The sequence below is a fragment of the Eleutherodactylus coqui genome, chromosome 13 (genome assembly GCF_035609145.1).
Source record: "Eleutherodactylus coqui strain aEleCoq1 chromosome 13, aEleCoq1.hap1, whole genome shotgun sequence".
NCBI classification, from domain to species: domain Eukaryota; kingdom Metazoa; phylum Chordata; class Amphibia; order Anura; family Eleutherodactylidae; genus Eleutherodactylus; species Eleutherodactylus coqui.
In genome coordinates this window covers 14,707,396-14,727,385 of record NC_089849.1, presented here as the reverse complement: position 1 = coordinate 14,727,385, position 19,990 = coordinate 14,707,396, and the positions used below count along the sequence as shown (strand labels likewise).

Here is a 19,990-nt window from a genome sequence, read left to right as displayed (position 1 = left end):
ATGCACTTTGCATCATACAGTCTGTTCATTGAGATGAAAGTCCAATTAACACAATCTATAAAAAGCCCCAAGGAGTCACCAGACTTCATGGTTTTGCATATTTTTCATCAATGTACCATTTCTTGCAGTTTCATCCCTCCCCAAGAACTGACCTTTACCATTGGTACTAATAACACAGTACACCCCACATAGTCCATTCGTTACCCCAGTAGTCCACATTTACATTGGCCATATGACTTTATAACTCACAGAAGCATTTTCACCAAATCAGTAAATATTCACTATACTCACAGAGAAGTCTGCGTCCTCTGCCCTCAGGTGGTCTGCAATGTAGTGGACTCCTTCTATGGCCAGCTTGAGAGACGGGGACATTAGAAGTACATGCTGCTCTTTGGCACTAATCGTTTTGGTCACTTGACTGGCACCACTTGGTTTTTCCTGGGTTTTGGGCTTGCATTTACATTGGGCATTTTGACACCCTTGCAGTCCTTCATGTGCATGGCATTGCTTAGACAATGGTGAGTTGCTGGATTGGCCATTGGTCTGTGAAGAATCCTCATGAAGGTAGCAGTACTGTATGCTCCTTGAGCGGCAGCGAATGGTACCCTCATTGGTTTCTTTGGGGGTGTACATCTGTTGGACGCTTACAGACCGTAATTTTGGCATCAGGTTGGTCTGAGGTTCTCCAAGAAGATGGGCCTTATTTTGAGGAGAAGGACAGCTCGTAAGGGTTGACTCTTCACACAACATTGAATATTGTCCTGATGGGGACTTGCAGATCACTTGAGTGTTGGCAGTTTGTTCCAACTGGTGGCAGCATGAAGAAGTAGGTGAAGCTCTCTGACTGGTGGGACTGGCTGATGATGAGCTTTGTAAGGTTGGTTCAATCTCAGTCTCGTTCCACAGTCTAGGGGGAGGACTGAGTCTTCTAGCAGCATGCAAGGACTCAATTAGCTTCTTGCAGTTATCCTTTGCTGGTCTCTTCATGAACAGGACCCGAGGTACCACATCTAAGAATATTCTACGTACCCAAGCTGGCATGGTATGTGTGCGAGGAGAACGGTGGTGCACGTTCAACACAAACACGGTGATGATAATAGACAGTGTAACAAAGATCATAGTGAACAGAAGGTACTCTCCAATCAACGGGATGACCAGAGATGTGGACGGGATGATCTCCGTAATGAGGAGGAGGAAGACAGTTAGAGAAAGTAGCACTGAAATGCACAATGTGATCTTCTCTCCACATTCGGATGGCAAGTAGAAGACTAATACGGTCAAACAAGAGATGAGGAGGCATGGGATGATGAGGTTAATGGTGTAGAATAAAGGAAGCCTTCTAATGATGAAGGAATATGTGATGTCTGAGTAGATTTCTGTGCAGCACTCATACTTTTTGATGTTGTAATTGCCAACGGCATTGACAATGACCCATTCTCCGCTCTCCCAGTAGTCAAGCTGGTCAACATGGCTGTGCATGCTAATTAGGTCAATTTTTGCTCTATCGTAAGTCCATGACCCAAATTTCATGGTGCAATTCTGCTGGTCAAAGGGGAAGAAGGTGACGTCGATACTACAGGAGCTCTTATAAATAGCAGGGGGCATCCATTTTATGCGTCCATCGTGGAAGAGATGAGCCTTGGTCAGGTGGGTTACGGCAAAGTCTCCATCAGCACTAAAAAAAAGTAAGAACAGAGACATTTTTCTTAGAGGGGTTGACCTTGAACAAGCAGTTTGGAAACTTTCAAATCACTATGAAGAAAAATGGCTTTTATGATGTTGTAGAAGATGCACACGGGCTTCAGGATAAGGAATCAATACTGGTATTTTGTTGAGACTTATTTACTGTACAGACTCAATCGAATGCCCAGGAAGGAAAGAGATTGCAGATTGCAGTTACCACACGGTGCCCACTGCACACAAAAGACCCTACAGACGGCTTTCCTTATACCCAGTGGTGTTTAGTGGTGGACGATATCTATGGAGCGAGTAACTTACACAACCATCTCAACTGTTCTGGGTTTGATGGGACAGTCCCAGACTTTGAGAGTTGTCCCACTGTTCTGGGACTCATGCAGAGTGATTCTCCTCCCATTCTCCCCCATCCAGCGACTCCAGCAAAACACTGGCATCTGCATTGAATGCACTAGTACCCAACTCTGCACTCCCTGACTCCTCCCCTCATCTCCTGCTCTATGCTGTGGGTACAGGAGACAGGGACGAGTCAGTCTATACTCTGCACATATATGTTTACTGCTGCTGCTGAACTGTACCATAAGAGGGATTGCAGTGGGGAGCACTATAACAGTAGGGCCACAGTGGGGGTACTATAACTAGTTTTGTGTGCTACATCTGTTTAATCAATGCACCAAGCAATAGTTAGGAGTGTTATGCTATCTACATAGCCATTGACATGCAATTACTGTTAGGCTATGCAAATTGCATTGGCATATTACATTAACGACTTACTGCACTACAAAATTTCAGAAGTGCTGGATCTGTAAGTGGAGCCGTAGAGGGGCAACTAGTACTATTCAGGGGGTTACTGAGAGGTTCATTGGGGCATTACGGTTAGCGTCAGGATAGAAGGGAGAATGTGGAGACATGAGTTATGCCTGGAAGAAGTCTTCATGGCAGTCTGGATGCAGAGAAAAAAGTGAAAACAGACATCACCTATGATCACTGGAGGTAACTGCACTGTTATCACTATTACTGTGTAGAACTGCTATGTTGCTAACATGCACTATTACAGTGAGGGGATGCAAAGGGCATGGCTTAACCTAAAAGAGTTCCCAGGAGCATTACTTCAAGCGAATATCTCCATAATACTTCGCTGTACAAAGGTTGCATATAGCAATTAGTGATGAGCAAACTTTTCAAAAGTTTGGTTGGGCTGGTTCACCACATTTAGGCAAAAAGTTTGGTTTATTGGACTGTTTTGGTTTGTTCACCACTAATAGCGACATATGGAGTGCCTATAGCTCTATAGTACAAAACCACTGAGACTCTCAGTTCCATCATGTAAGCTGCATATGCACTACCCTGGTCTTCTCCTGGTCATGTTTTATTAAACTTTTCCAAAATCCATTGCAACTACTCTATGGTGAAAGTTCTGCTTGTGTCTGGTGGGTAGTGAACAATGGGTTCAACGGGCAAGGTACAAGCCAAAATCTAAGTAGCATAATATGACCGAGGAACCGAGGAGACCAGACTTTCTGTTCTACTAGTTGTGGGAAAAAAACACCAAGTTATAGAGGTTGACTGGCGATGTATATGAAAATAAGGTACCGCATAAGATAGTAGGTAGCAACAATAAATCAAAGGTTAGGTGAGTCCCAAAAGATGTATGCTCACCTTACATATAGATGTAACAATTGCAACCACTTATGGTGCATAGGGTGGAAACGGTGCTGCCGGGTTCACTGCCAAGCAAACAAAGAGGTCAATGCTCTAAAGGTGCATCAGTGCCCAATGAAGGGAAACTTGAGGCCAAGGAACGAAGCTTAGTTTCTCTTTATTAAATTCAGCAGAGAATGTGTTTCTATGCAAGACAGCCTCTTCTTCAGGAGAGTGGGAGTGTGCATGAGAGTTTGTGAAAGAAGTCCTAAAGTAACACTCACTTGTAGAAGAATGCTCATTTTGTGCTAGATTGTGCCAGATCCCAGTCCTTTCCTTTGGACCCGTTACACCTCCATCATGCTGACATCTTCGTTCCCTTGGCAGAAATTCTGGGCTGGCAGCAGCATTTCCACCTTATGCATCATCAGTGGCACCAGATGCCAGTCCTTTCCTTTGTACTAGTGATGAGCGAACATTCAGTTCAGCCAGTTTGTCGAATTTGGGCAAGAAGAAGAAGGAGCAGGAGGAACAAAAGAAAATCGAGAAGGAGAAGGAGTAGGAGGAACAGGAAGAAGAAAGAAGGAAGAAGGAAGAGGAGGAAGGAGAGAAAAAAGGAGGAGAAAGAGGAGGAGGAAGAACAGGAAGAGGAACTGCCAAAAGTTTGGGTTCACGCTGAAACTTTTAGCAAAGTTTAACTGAAGAGGCAGCATTTATTGTTTGGGTTCACTGCAGGGACCCCTCACACAGGACCTAACAGGCCACACGACAGACCGCAAGTAAATTCCGCGCCAAAATGTGCGGGCCACCTGCGGATTGTGATGTGGAATTAAAAACACCTTAAAACCTGCCTGCAACTCTGCTTCAAAATCCGCAGTTAGACCTATGGATTTGGTACGGAATTCCACAGCTGCGGATTTGGCTGAGCCCTCTGGCATAAATCTGCCCCATGTAAAAGGTCCCGAATTCTACTTTAGACCCTGTTGCAATTTATAGAGGTTGTCCAGGATTAAAAAACCATGGCTGTTTGATTCCAAACACAGCTCCACACCTATCTGCAGGTTAGGAGGGGTATTGCAGCTCTGTTATGAAACACTTTAATAGAGCTGAGCTGCAATGTGTTTGCAAGAACTCAGTCATGTTTTTCTAATCCTGGACAACCCCTTTTAAACCCCATGGAATGCCGATAGTTGAAAGATAATATGCTATGGATCCAGGTAGCGAGCCCCAGCCGTGTATTGTAGAGCCATGGATCAGCATCTAATTATTCTTTCTTTCACTCCAGACTTGTAATTTCCAGGCATTTATTCCAAGCCGCGTTCTCAAATTTTAACACTTGCACATTAAGCCTCACAAATCCTCCCGTGTTGACTTATCACATCCTTCGCTGCCTTGAATATATAAAAGGCTCGGTAAAAGGTTTTCCAGAAGCCTGCATTTAAATAGTGGAAGCTCTTGGCTTGTCAAGCAGGAAAACACCTTTCAGCGAGTGTATAATCAGAGCCGATGGTCTGCAGCCCGCGGTCATTTGGTTCTACCGCCTCGCAGAAGCTGTTTAGTGGCTCTTCGCCCTAATAAAAGATGTAGATTGCTGTCATTAATGGAACATTACCTCTGCAGTAAGTGTCCGGCTTCAGCTTCCATAAGGGAACATTTACATCATGTTCTAAAAAGCTGGAAAAATCTGGTGCGGAATCACAGAATTTCTATGCATGGATTCTATAGAACTTTTCAGCCTCTCATTGACTTCAATGAGAACATTTGGGGCCAATTTCTCTTGAAATCTGCATCAAGAAGTGTCAAGTTACTTTAGACGGACCCGTTCAGCCAGGAGATTCCCCCTTTTCTGCTTCCTGAACAGAGCAGGAAAAGCAAACCTCCATCACAGATGTGAAGGCAGCCTTTTGATCCTTAAGTCTCATATGATGACAGCTGTATGTGCATGGTTTTATGGCTTGGTGTCCTATTCCCATTAATTGTTAAGACTTGTTAGAAAGTCCCATTGATTTGAAGGAATGCTGCCATCCAATAGGTGGCGCTGCAGAGGTACTTTTCCATCTTCCATATATAGTGGCCCAGAGTTAACTCGGTTCCTTCATAAGTATAAATGTGTTTTTCTTGTGCATTTGTATTGTCAGTGTCTTCAATGTGTGCGCATTTGTAATGTGTATTGCACCTATGCAGCAATGAATGGGTTAATGTCTGGGTTATGTCTGGGAAATGTATTTTGTTGTGTGTCACGTGATCATGTTTCATATATGTGTATGCAAGGTGTAGTGCAAGGTTCTTCTTGCAAAAGCCAGTGCAAGGTGCAGAGTTGGGACGTATCGGCCTGTGCATGTACAAGATGGAAGAGGCTGAGCGATGGCCTGATGTGTGTCCTGGGCCCTATTAACCCAGGCATCCCTGCTATTAATATAGAGGACTGAAAGAGAGAGAGAGAGAGTGAGAGGAACCGCAAGGCAGCGCTGAGTGCTATTTCCCAAAATGTGAGTGTGTACCGGTAGAGAGCTGGAGAGAAAGAGAGAGAGAGAGTGGCTGGGAGCAGAACCCCACAGATAACTAGGACTGTGGACTTGTCATCATGTGAATCCTCCCTGTCACACCACTATTGTGTCTGCACCAGTGTCCTGCTGGCATATGTAACGTTTTGGACTGTAATCTTTATTTGGAAGTAAACAAGCTCTACGGACCATTCCTAATTTTTCTCAAAAAGTTATCCTTGTGTGTGGACTACTTATTTCCAACTTCTGGATTCACCACAGAGGATGGAATGGTGACATCACAAGCGACAAGGTCTTAAGGTACACTGCATACTGGGTTACCCTGTGAAACTCCCCCAGCAGTAACTTGGTTGGATCCCGAGCTATCCCCAGGGGAGGAGATAGTAGAACCCTGTGATAAGGCCTTAGCTATCCCGCTATCTCCTCAGCTGTGGGCCCGCTCCTCGGACGCTGCACTTATTTACATATTACCCAGAGGAGCTAGCATGGCCTTATATGTCTCTTCACTCACCTTTTGGTGCTCTCTTGGGGGGAGGTACTATACTATCCCCCGACCCACTCACCCCCTAGGTGTTTCCACACACTTTATGGGTGTTCTCTTTAAGGAGACACAACACCTCTCCTTAACCATATAATGACCAGTTTCACGCAAGCATATATATATGCCCATGATACAAATGGGTGCTAAAGGGCAACGGCAGATCTACTGACTTGAACTCACATCGCACAGACAAGTGTCCCAGCACGACAGCGGGTCAACTGACCTAAACCCATTAGAGAGTCTTGTGATGCTGGGAGTTCAGATTAGTAGACCTGCAGTTGGATTGGAACACTTGCCCGTACATTGTTTCGAGTTCAGGACACTTCTTCATAATACAGTTAAACAAATACACCTATAATACATTCATATGAAACTGACCAGTGACTGTTATACAGAAGGATCTGCTCTCTGCATAGAGAATGTCAACAATGGGGATTGACATTCGTCCAGGAAAACCATTCATTACTCATGACCCGTATCGGGGGATCTTCACGAGGGGCCATTCATGAGGAGAGCATTGGGAAGTAAGTCCATCAAATTCAGGCAACCATTTACCTTCAATGGATTACAGGGTCTCTGAATTCTTCCCCATATGTCCTGCTTGCACCTAGTGCAAGGACGAAGAGTGGCCCCCAGGTCAAGAAGGCCATGTGCTTTCTGCATGTGAAATGCAAAATGGTAACGTGAATCTCCAGCTTAGGAGCCCAAAAATCCACTTCATAGATGTCCCATAAGAGTATCTTATAATACATTATATAGGGCTGAGTCATAGTTAGGCTCCCCGACCACAAAGAAGGAAACCTGAACTGGCTCCTGCACTGATGAGGGGCACAAACCCTGAAATAGCTGTCTGCGGTCTCTTCTTTATGGGTAAGATTCTGTATGGCTTGTTAAAAGTTGTTACTGGAGAGAGAATTTTCTTTATCTCTGGAATGAGAGCTAATTTGCATACATTTTCCCAGTGAGCATTGCATGGCCTATAAAACCCCTACCCTAACGTGATGCTCTCCAAAAGAAGAAACAGTTCGGCTTCCCATGTCTTTGCAAAGTTCATTCACTGTCCTATTCATGGATTTAAGTCCCCAGGACAAAGTAGAGTGGCTTTTTGGAGCCAAGGATACAAGAACTAATGAACCTGAGTAAGGTAATTATTTTTAGAGGATGGGGAAGGCTATATACATCTTGTGCAGACACTTCTTTTAGTATCCAAAGTGCCAAACCTATGGCCCTAAGGTCACTGGTAGCTCTTAAAGGGGCTGTCTAGGAAATGGCCAAAATGACCCCTATCTGCCACTTTAATAAAGATGAGCGAACTTTTCAAAAGTTCAGTTTGGTCCGAACCAGAAGCTCATAAAAACCTCTAAAACTATCATAGAACACTGCCTAAGGGGCCTGAAATGACAGCGATGGTGGTGGTTCTTCAATGTATGTAGCTCAGTGGTTAGCACTGTTGCTTTGCAGCTTCATGCAGATCTTGTCCTTGGTCAGATTTGAACCTAGGACTCCATCACTGCAAGACAGCAGTGCTAACCACTGAGCTATATCGTTGAACAACCACCACCACCACCACAATAGTTGCAGGGCCCTTAGACATTGTTTTATACTAGTTTTAAGAATTTCCATGAACATTCGGCAGAAATGAACCGCCTGAGGTTCGGGTTCTTGCTGAACGGAATTTTTTAGCACAGTTTGACCCGAATTTGAGTTCTACAAGTTCGGTTCCCTCATGTCTACTAGCAAGCCCATCCCAGTTTGTAATTAGAATGAGTTGATGAGACCTAATAGGAGGGGGCAGTGCTATGGACATAGGATCGAGCCATGGGCAGGGGCTGAGCCTTCCACCACAATCCATCCTAGTTACATGCTTGGACCGTTTTCTCACAGGCTGCAGATGGCACCCATTTTGCCCATTTCCTAGACTACCCCTTTAAGCACTTTACCTCTTGCCCTTGCAGGGAGACCATTGTATGTCAAATAAAAGGCAAAACATAAGGTCCCCCTATCGTGAAGTAAGCCCCCACTGCCACATTGTGAGTAGCACTATTTTACCTGCAAAAGAATGGGCATCTCAGAGGCGAGCCACATTATAAGTCAAAGGGGGTCCATGGGTCCGGCCCTGTATCACGGTTATAAAAATGGAGACCATGACGCAGCAGGGAGCAGAGCCAGAGATTAATTGAATCCAGCACACCATATGACCCATTCGGCCACGTAGGAAGCTCATTGGTGACCACTGCGCTAAACTCTTCCCGTCTTTGCAGACTTGGCACAGTTTGGCGTTTCATATAATATTAATGACGTCTTGATAGATATAGGACGAGGCTGAGGTTTGTTTTGCTGTGCAGATCATTTCTGTTCCATACACAAACATATCTTTCAGTTGCCGCGTAAGACAGTTTGACATCTGACGCCTTCCCTGCTACTAGAATCCGGGATGAAACAGCGAGACGCTTCTCTGCTCCGAGGCTGCTGTCACTATTAACTGGTAGCGGCAGATTTTCCCGTCGTTCCCCACTAATGATAGCGCAGCCTACACCCTCCTGACCCCCACACTAAGGGAGGATGAGGAAGGATCAACCTCTTGTGTATAAGAGAGCTGCGGGCCAAGAAGAACTGCCGGCGGAACGAAGGGGAGAATTATCTCTTGGAAATAGTTGGCCTTTCTCAGGTTCTTGGTTCTAGGACATGGGAAAAGCATTATTTCCACTTAGCGGTGCACCTTAAGATGCCGTGTGCAAGGAATAAACACTGCATTATGCCGCATGTTTACGGGAGAGAACTAGGTCATTTTAGTTGAGTGGTTTCATTTAATTTCTATCCTTCAGGTAGGGCCTAAAATTAACAGCAGGATGATGAAGACGTGGCTAACATAGTAGGACAGATGGAGGGAGGGCTCTACAAAAGTTGGGTGCAGATGGCGGACATATTGGTCAGATTTTTCAGCAAGAGTGTGAATTGAAGTTTCTGCGCCCCAGTGGAAAATCTGTAAATGAGCTCCCAAATCCCATGTGGCCTTTGGGGCTTGAGTGCAACTTTTGCACCGCCAGTATTTATGCCCTTGTTTCTCAGTAAGACATCATTCTGGAGCTTTTAAAGGGAACCTGTCATCACCATTGAATCCCATAAGCTGCATTGTGAGGCTGAAAGGGAGGGAAATGAGGAGTCCGGGGATTGCTTTTTTTATACTCACCACGTGCCCCATTCCTGCACTGTGCCCCCATAAGCTTGGCGCGTGCACACAGCGTGACTCTTTTCAGATAGCTCTGTGCACACGCATCCCCCTTATGGAAGTGTGCATGCACAGAGCTGTCTGAAAAGAGTCATGCAGGGTCGTAAGTAAAGGCTCAGGGGCCCTGATGCAAAAGGTGAGCTGCCCCCCCCCCCCTCTCTGTATCTGTACCCGTACCCATACCTAAACCATGCTACACAGAGACATAACTCGAAGCTTCTGGGTCCCAATGCAAAACCTGTAACAGGGCCCCCAACTATAATGCTTTATTCATAGTACTGGGCTCCCTATATGGAGAAGAGAGGCCTTATGGGCCCCCTAAGGCTCCTGGGCCCGGGTGCAACCACATCCCCTGCATCCTCTATAGTTATGCCCCTGGAGTCACGCTATGTGCACGCGCCAACTTTATGGAGGCACAGTGCAGGAATGGGCACCAGGTAAGTATTGAATATATCTCCTGGACTTCTTGTTCCCTTACCTTTGAGCCCTATGATGCAGTTTATGGAGCTAAAAGGTGATCATGACAGGTTTCCTTTAATGCAACCTACAGATCTTTACCATGAAGGTTGAAACTTTTTGGAATTTTTATGGCCATTCTAGTATGGAAAGACAAAAAAAACTATTTAATTGAGTATGTTGTGTAGCCCAGTCCTTAGCCAACCCAGTCTATATATAGTTGATGCCATCTGGAAATGTGTGTTATATACATAGACTCTGGTACAAAATAATCAGCTGTAACTTGGCTCATCCATTAACTCCAGGACTTCAAGGCAGAAAAGAACCGCATTCAAAGCCATGTTCACCATCATAAAACCCATATCAAGAATAACTTGCATGACCCTTTATAGGACATTAAAAGAGCCTTATTCTATACTGTAACCCTCTTTGATCCCCTACCAAAGGCATTGATTAGACTAACACAACCTTATTCTACACACTTCAAAACACCACAAGTATTGATTGTAACTTACAAAAACCCTCTATGATTGACCCTTCAACCTTCTGCAACCTTATATCAAAGGCACAAATATGGTCCACCAGGTTCTCAACACAAACTTTTCCACTACTCTACTAAATACCTTGATTGGGTCTACTAGACTTTTATTATAAGCCTTCTACAACCCTAACTTAGGTCAACTAGATTCTGTTTGTAGTCGTCTCCAGCCCTCCATGAAAAGCATTGATTGGGTCTTGGATAGAGTTGTGTAGACCAACTTCAAAGCAATATCTACCATTATAATACCGTATAGGTAAAAAGTTGTATAACCATGTATATGACATTAAAAAGAGTCTTTCCCCACACTGTAACCTTCTCAATCCCCTACCAAAGGCTTTGATCAGCAAAGATCCCTATCTACAACTTTCAAAACGCCAAAGATATTGATTGTAACCTACTATGACCTTTTATGATGAACCCTTCAACCTTCTACAATCTTATATCAATGCCATTAATTTGGTCTACTAGATTCCCAATAGAATCTCTACTAAATAGTTCCATTTGGTATACTAGACTTTGATTAGAGACCTTCTACAACCCTAGATTAGGTCTACCAGATTCTTTCAGCATCCATCTGTAGCTCTCCATAAAAGGCAATGATTGAGTCTTGAGTAGAGTTGTGTAGAAGGTTCTACTGAGGGTTTAGTAGTGTAAAGCATAACTTGACTTCATCCTTAGCAGTTGCCTTTCCTGGGTATTAACATGAATACAAAACTAGGAACTCATCATTAGATGACAGCATCAAAGGGGGATGGTAACTAGATGGTTACGATGAAGATGATAATGGAGGAGATGACTCTGACAGTGTAGACTGGAGCAGAGGATATGGAAAAGAAACCTTAAAGGGGTTATCCAGGATTTTCCCTCTGTGATACACTGGGGTTGGAGCGGAAGCAGTGCTCCGATGTCTGTGTAGTGTCCAGTGCACATAATTGCAGGCGCAGCTCTCATTGAAATCAATGGAACCCCGGTCTGCACTTACAAGTGCAGCTACTGTTGAATTCAATGAGCGCTGCATCTTCAATTACAAGCGTCAGCCACTACACAGGGGTCAGTGCAGCATGCTTCCACACCAACTCCAGTGTATTTTTGCAGGCATTGCCTAGAGAACCTCGTTAATACTAAATACTGACCCTAACACCAGTTACCACTGTCCCTAAGTAGTCCTCAGTGGTCCCTACTAGAGATGAGCGAGCATACTCGCTAAGGCAAACTACTCGAACGAGTAGTGCCTTATTCAAGTACCTGCCCGCTCGATCTCTCTCCCCCCCGCTCCCCCCTGCTCACCGCCGCAACTCACCTCTCACCCGTGCTGGCAGCCGACGAGCGGGCAGGTACTCGAATAAGGCACTACTCGCTCGAGTAGTTTGCCTTAGCGAGTATGCTCGCTAATCTCTAGTCCCTACAGATGATCTTAACTGAAGTACTGTCCCTGAGAACAAGAAGCCAAACAAGCAAGCTGATAGAAACAGGAAATGGACACAAAAAACATTGGCTAGGAAACACAACTGAACTGGATAACTATAGGAACAAAACCTCACTGATAAAAACAAACTAGACAAGGAATACTGGATATAAATGCGCATTGTTACAGCTATCACCAGCAACTACACTGCAGAAGCCAAAAATATTTCAAGAGAGGCTAAGCAATAAGACACGCCTCTACAAAAAGAGGCTAGGCTACATCAGTGTGATCAGCTGACCCACCCTAATGGATCTGCTGTTGAACAGTTGCATAGCAGTTGCCTCAACAAGAGGTAAGAAGACAGTAGATGAAAAACCAGCAGTAGACCATCTCAATGCTTTGGAAAGGGATTATAGGAGGTTTATGTGAATGTGTAGTGGAGTCATCCCTTCCATTGATGACCCCTTGCTACGGGGCAGGGGCTTGCGAGCTTTGATAAGGCTAAAAGCTACAGTGGTAGTTGTGTATTCTGCTGCCGGGGCCACTCATACTGGACAGGTTTCAACCAAGAAGCATTCATCTAGATGCCAGGTGGGCTAGCTTGCTCAACCTTGGTTTGCAATCAACCTATGAGAAGGACAACTCTAATGTAAAAGCCTAGATCAATGGTCAACGAGCACCTTTAAATGTGGACAAACGCAAAGAATAAAAGGCACGCACCTGCCTCTAAGGGTGTACCAATGGACCACTAATATTTATATGGCCTACTAGACCGTCTCTAGAACCTTCTACAATATTCTCCTCAAGCGTTGCTTGGGCCTACCAGAAATTCATTCTACACTCCTCCATTGATTTACTCTCCTAGACCTTTACCGTAACCTCTATCACCGTCTACGCTGATTGAGTTCTTGACCTTCTTATCGAGATGAAACCCATCAAAAGTGATTATATAAATACAAAACACTTCAAGAACGGAAAAAAATCCCATCTTCTGTCTCTCGGGCAATTTAATAGTTACGTCGTCCTTCGTATAAAATTATCAGCCCCCCTCCCCACCTTCTGATGCCTGATCCCTGCATTCATAAGTTAATCATAAATTGAGAGGAAGAAAAGATAAGAGAATCGCGATCAGACATCCCGAAAAATACAGAGAGACTTTGTCCCGTACAAACATTTCCATCTCAATTTTCGAAGATCTTGAAAGGTCCGTTTGATAATCACAAGCTTCTTTCATGATAAGTGGGTAATTCCCTCGCCAACACTTATCGAAGCAGACGGCCTCTCTCGCTCGCGTCCCTGGAGTGTTCTTAGAAAATGAAGACCACAAGAAGGTTTGCTGCAGGAGCATTATTCTGTACTTCAGCCTTCTCGCGTTAATTACAGCGGAAGCTAAATGACTGGAGCAGAACCGGAGGCTCATTTAAAGCGCATTTCAAGCATTTCCCAACAGTTGCAGGTTATTTAACCAGGAGAAGGCACAAGCTCCGGTGGGAACTGTTTGCTAAGACAAAACCCAAGGCCGTTAAGAACTGCTTGTTCGCTAACAATAATGAGGATGTATGCGAGCTCTGGATCTTGTCCTTGCCTGGAATTTGTCTTGGGCAGGTTCCAAATCTGCATAATACACACTGAGACTGCACAATCGGAAACTTTTCGTCTTCGGTAAGGCAGATACATGGAAGCATTACAGCAGAATTGAAGAACAGCTACCCTCAGCTTCACCTGGCTGACCCCTTGATATTGGGGTATTTTACATTAATGCTAATTAGTGTTGAGTAAACTTTTGAAAAGTTTGGTTCGTCCGGTTTGTGAAAATTCAGCAAAAAGTTAATTTGTTTTTGAATTAGTTTGTATCGCATAGGGACTTTAGCAAAACCCTTAAGGCCTCACGCCCACAGCCGTAACGCCAGCAGAATATCCCAGCGGAGTCCATCACAGCGCCCCCCCAAAGACCCAATACTTACCTTTCCAGATCGCTGTACGCATCCAGGCTGGCGGGCTGGCGCGCATGCGCAGTACATCGCGTGACGCGCCAGTAGTGCGCATGATGCGGCCAGCGGTGGGCGGGGACGCGTAATCACATGATACTTCCGCTGTGCTACAGCAGAAGTATAGCGTGACGGCCGGCTTCCATTGACTACAATGGAAGCCGGCCGCGCATATTTCTGCGGCAAATAGAGCATGCTGCGGTTTCTTTCACACTATGGAATTCCGTGGTGGAATTCCGCAGCGTGAACATTCCGCTGCATAACACCGCGGATTTCCGCCATGGGCATTAGCCCTAAAGTGGTGTTTAACACTGTCTAAGAGCTATAAACCTTTTTCTTCTCCTCTTCCTTCTTAATCAAGGTCTTCGCCATATAAAGGTGATTACTATTATGAAGAAGAACCCAACACAATCACATGGAGAACATAGAAACTCAATGCAGATGTTGTCCTTGGCCAGATATGAAACCAGGACCGCAGTGCTGCAAGGCAACAGTGCAAGACACTAAGTCGCCGTACTTCTTCCTCCTCCTCATCTTCCTTCATAAATGTATATATTATCTAAATAAAGGTGATTATTATGAAGAACAAACCCACAGAAACAGTGTGAGAACATACAAACTCTATGCAGATGTTGTCCTTGGTCAGATTTGAACCTAGAACCCCGACACTACAAGGCAGCAATGCTAACCACTGAGCCACCATGCTTCTTCCTGCTGCTCCTCTTCCTTCATGCACAATGAGGAAAAAGCATGGTGGCTCAGTGGTTCACAGTAGATTCAGATCTGACCAAGGATAACATCTGCTGGCAGTTTGTATGCTCTCCCTGTGTTTGTATGGGGTTTTTCTTCATATTAATCACCTTTTATTTACATTTTCTTCATAAATGTATGCACAGAGAAGGAGGAAGAGCAGGAAGAAGCATGGTGGCTCAGTGTTTAGCACTGTTGCCTTGCAGCAGTAGGTTCAAATCAGACAAAGGACAACATTTGCACGGAGTTTGTATATTCTCCCCTGTCTGTTCTTCTTCTTAATAATATTCACCTTGATTTATATGGAGCATACATTTATTGAGGAGGAAGGAAGAGGAAGACGAAGCATGGTGGCTCAGTGCTTAGCACTTTGCCTTGTTCAACAGGGTTTGGTTATTTCAGTTCACTCAACACTAATCCTATTGATAAGAACTGCACTTGTGGACCTGTAAAGGTTACCTTCAGGGGACTGTAAAAGAGGTTGTTTATGGGACATAATACACATTACAGGAATGTGGGCCAAATCTGACACTTTTGGTGCGATGGGCTAACTAATGTCCATAGGTGTTTGTAGAAAAGGTAAGAGGTGTTCCTTCTCTCCTTTCTCCTGGGGGATGTCTCCAAAGGAGATAAGCCAGGGCCAGAGTTCTCTGACAGCAGGTTATTCCCATCTACTCATTGAAAATACAGACAAGTGAGTGCCCAAAGTATATGGGAGTAAGGAGGAATGTCTGTTGGCTGGTTCGGTTGATGACCATGTCAGGGTGTATTGATGCCTAATCATGGGGAAGGGAGGGGAGGGGGTCGGCTATCCAACAGCTTCAGTGCCATAAAGCAGGACACAGGGGGCGCTAATACTGCTAAAAATGTGTCCATCAGGGGCTCTAAGACAGTTTGCCCAGTGGGGTAACTACGTTATAGTGGAGACAAAGGTCCCAGAACTTCAAATCCTGTAACTCAGAATGAGTAGAGGATAAGTAATGTGTGTACATGGGGACTCCAACAGCAGAATAGTGAGTGCAGTTCTGGGGTAAGGCTGTGTGTTGGAGAGTTCTGCTGATTCCAGGGTCTGGTCACAAGAGGCAGGTGTAGCTCTTGCTGGATCCCAGGAGCAGTGCACTGTTTCTGGGCTTGTTTGCTATGGAGCCCCGTGCTCCCCCCCCCCCCGGCTTCGGTTGGGAGGGGGGAGGAATGAACCCCAGGAGGGGAGAGGATCCAGCCGGGGTGCAAGCAGTGTCACCCAGACTCCGCGAGAGGACATGGAGCACAGGAAGACCAGAAGCCAAACCAAAGGCAAGGTGAGTGCTGCAAAAGCACCTGCAAGTGTCAGCTGGGGAGAGCGCAGGAGGGGTGAGGCTGTGACTGCCACGGCGTCTCGGATAGCCGCCAATATAAAAGATTATAAGGAGGTCGGTAGGCAGCTGCAGAAATACCGCAGGGAACTGCAGACTGCCCTCAGCGACCTAGATAAAGCCCCACGGGGAAGAAAAAAGATTACAGCAGCAGAAAGAGTTAAATCCTGCAAGGAGGCTGTGGACTTCTACAAGGAGGAGAGGTACAGGATATTGCAAGCCAGCGGCCCGTTTAAAGAAAAGCCTATAAACGACGAGCGATTTTCCAAAATGGCATACATGAGCAGTGACAGCAGCTCCGACGAATCGGAGGATGCACAGGAGGCGATGGCTGTATGCTCAGGGGAGCAGCCGTCCCTACAGCAGAGGGGAACAGCAGGGAGCAGCATTCCTGCTGAGCGGGTTAGCCTGCCCCCCTCATCGGAGGAGTCCAGTGCTGAGGACGGGGATGATGACAGCAACAGCAGCAGCGGTGAGGGGGCCCTCATAATGCAGCAAATCATGCTGCAGGAGTCCCCAGAAAGGATGCAGAACATGTACTTTGGTGACGACATGCCTGAAACATCGGCAGGCAAAAAGAAACAGAAAAAAAAGATGAAGACCACGGTGCAGGAGAGGTTTGTGTACGTCACCAAGCACTCCGGTCCGGCTGCAAAGTCAGATCGGGGTGCTAGCCCTGGTATACCCCTAGTCCCGGGCTCTGCAGTGGGTCCGGTGCAGGGGACTGGGGAAGAGAGGGTTAATGCGACCCAAAACTCCATTTCTGCTTGTGCCAGTAGTGGGAATGGAGGCGATAAGGAGGCAGAGAAGGTCCGTGGGAAAGATGGAATGAGGGGTCGCTGCCAATCCGGAGGTGCTGGTGCTGATGGCTGCCCCCCAGTGGGAGGGGGGGCAGTCCAGTGTCAGGTTCCATCAGTGGCGGCTTGGCTGTCCCTCCTGTGTCCCTAAAACGCCTGTCAGGTGTAGAGGGGGCGCAGTGGGTGGTAGCCAAGCCTGTCAATCCTCCCACCCATCATGACAGTATTGTGGTAACATCTAAGCAAGTAAAAAGTACAACAAGTCCCAGAATGGCTGGGAAAATGGGCGGAGCTGGGGCTGCAGAGACGGCTCCTACCGATAATAATACGGGACTTAGGACTGATTCTGTCGGTCTCCAGCCTCAGCCCGCTGGAAAGTGTAATATTAAAAATAAAAGTAAAACAGGTCCTGGTCCAGCGAAAGGAAAGAAAGGTACGAGTGGTGTGATGGATATAACTGCCAGTGCTACCACTGCCCCTGCTCCCGTGGAGGCTCCAGGAGCTCCGGATGCCCCCAATCCCCCGGGAGGTATGCCATCTTGTGTACAGGTGGGTGGGGCTTCGGGTAGTAGTCAGGGGATGGGCCGGGATCCAGTCACCCCTCCAGTGGCGACAACAGCTGGTAGAAGTTATGCCAGTGTCGCCGCTGGAGGGAGGGGGGATGCGTCCTCCTTGTCTTTGGGCTCTGGAGACGGCGTTTTGCAACGGCCCCTCCTGGAGGCCTTGAGGAAGGGGGAGAGCTCGATTAATGTAGGGGGCAGAGTTGTGGATTTGTCTCTCTGGGTGGAGAGACATGGTCTTGGTGCCTTCCGAGAACAAAGGGGGGAGACTGTTTGGTCCCTGCCGACAACCGGGCAGGACATTGGCCGTAGGAATGTGGCTCGTCTTCAGTGGAGAGGCAATGACGCATGCCCATCCAGGAGTAAGGTGGTGGAGCTTCTGCTGAAGATGGGTTTCAGGGCAAATGACATCTATGCCCTGATCCATCCTTACGGCACGTCTGAGTTCGACATCAGCTTTGTTCGCCCAGAGGGCCTCGAGCTCTTTTGGGGGAACTACGAGTTGATGGACGAGCCCGGCTGGCGCGGTTTCACTGCACAAGTGGTAACCCGCCAGACTGGAGTCAAGAGAGTGACCGTTTTGACTTGTAACGAGTCCCCCTCTTGTTACGATATCATGACTTGGATAAGTCGGTACGGAGAGGTGGTGGATATGCCCAATAAGAACCGGAACGAACACGGCATCTGGTCCGGAGCCTGGACGTTTATGGTGAAACTTAAGCGTTCAGGGAATTCGGTGGCCCACATACCATCCGCGGCCTTCCTTGGCAGGGATCGTATCTTGGCCTTCTACCAGGGGCAGCCGAAGCTCTGTCACAAGTGCAGCGACCCCACACATTTGAGTGCAGCCTGTAATGTCATCAAGTGCGCTCTGTGTGGCGAGGTAGGTCATCTTGCGGCATCTTGTGCAGAGATTAGGTGTCACCTGTGTGGTGACCTCGGTCACCCATTCAGTCGCTGTCTGTGCTCTCTTTCACCAATGCGGTCATGGCCCCAGCGGAGGAGAGCCGTGAGGTTGCTTCTGCAGGGGAGGGGACCAGCAGAGGCGATGGAGCCCAGGAGCCAAGGAAGAACAAACATGCTGGGGCAGCCAAGCTAAGGCGCCAAGAGAAGTGCAGAAGGGGCAGGGAGCTGGTGGAAACCCAGGTGGCAGGTGGGTCAATGCTGGCCCCTGCTCCGGACGCAAATCATGTGGCTGAGGCTCCAGGGGACAGGGAGCTGGATGAGGAGGTCAGGAGGATCCAAAGGGAAGAGGATGCTACTTATTCAGATTCTTCTCACTATGAAAGTGTGGGTGAGGGCAAGGATGAGTGGCAAAAGAAAAAGCGCAAGCAGGGCTCCAAGAAAATGAAAAAAAGGGAAGGGAAATCTTCCCCTGCAACGGGCCAGGTGCAGGAAGGCAATCCAAACTCTCCTCTTGTTGGGCTCTCCAACAGGTACCAAGCTCTCTCGTCCTTGGAGGAGGCAGAGGGAGAGGTGTCTAGGACAAGCGTGGGGCCTACAGGGGGTGCTGAGCCTTCCTCTTGTGGGAGTTTGGTGACCTCCAGGGGGAGGGCTGGCCCAGAGCCCAGTGGCAAGGAGGACGAGGTTGAGGAGCCCCTTGCCATGGACCTTTCAGTGTCCAAGAAACGTGGCAAGGGGTCATCCTCAGACCCTGATGAGAAGGGGGATGGGAAGAAGAAAGCCATCTAACTCAATCACCAATGATAGCGGCTCCCGCTCCGTTGACGCTGGCATCCATTAATGTTGCCAGCATTAAATCTGATATGGCTAGATTTGAGGGCTTTGATTTTCTCGGCTGTGTTGAAGCCGACATTTTGTTTTTGCAAGAGACCAGGCTGCCAAATTTGGCAGCTGTGCATAAGACAAGGAGAGAATGGAGGTCTGGTCCATCTTACTGGTCTCTTGCGGCCGAGCCATATAGCGGAGTGGCGGTACTTTTTACCGCAGCGGTTGAATGCCGACGGGTTATCAAGTTAGAAATGGGGAGGTGCCTGATCCTGGATGTTCTCATGAAGGGACAAGAGCTTCGGCTAATCAACATCTATGGTCCCCAAACCAAGCGGGACCGCAAGGATCTCTTTATGAGGATCAAGCCGTACCTTTTTACCAGTCGGCAGGTGATCTTTGGGGGTGACTTTAACGCAGTCACGAGGACCCGTGACAGGGGAGGCTCCCTAGGCAAGCTGACTTATGATAGCATCGCGCTTAATAGCATAGCTAGCGAAGCTCGCCTGGTGGATGTCCACATCCGGCACACCCCAGGCCACGCGGGTTTCACCTATTATAGAGGCGAGTGCAGGTCTAGAATAGATAGGTTTCATTTGAAGGAGGAAGCCATCTCTTCACCAGTATCTGTTGTTGAGGTGGAATTGTCCGACCACTGTCTGATTTTGTTTTCCCTGAATGTTGCAGAGACCCCCCGGATGGGTAGAGGCTTATGGAGGCCGAATTCATCACTCCTGGAGGAAGCAGAGATAAGACAGTCCTTTGAGGATTTTCTGCAGAGCCAGGCACCATTACTGGATCTC

General features: G+C 47.0%; 1 protein-coding gene across 1 annotated transcript in view; it reads right to left on the bottom strand.

Moving 5' to 3' along the window:
• Positions 1-19,990, bottom strand: part of CHRNA4 (cholinergic receptor nicotinic alpha 4 subunit) — a 77,724-nt gene that overhangs the window by 14,845 nt on the left and 42,889 nt on the right. Inside the window, exon 5 of the mRNA XM_066586669.1 lies at positions 292-1,675. Coding sequence (XP_066442766.1) covers positions 292-1,675 — 1,384 coding nt within the window. The remainder of the gene's footprint in view (positions 1-291; positions 1,676-19,990) is intronic.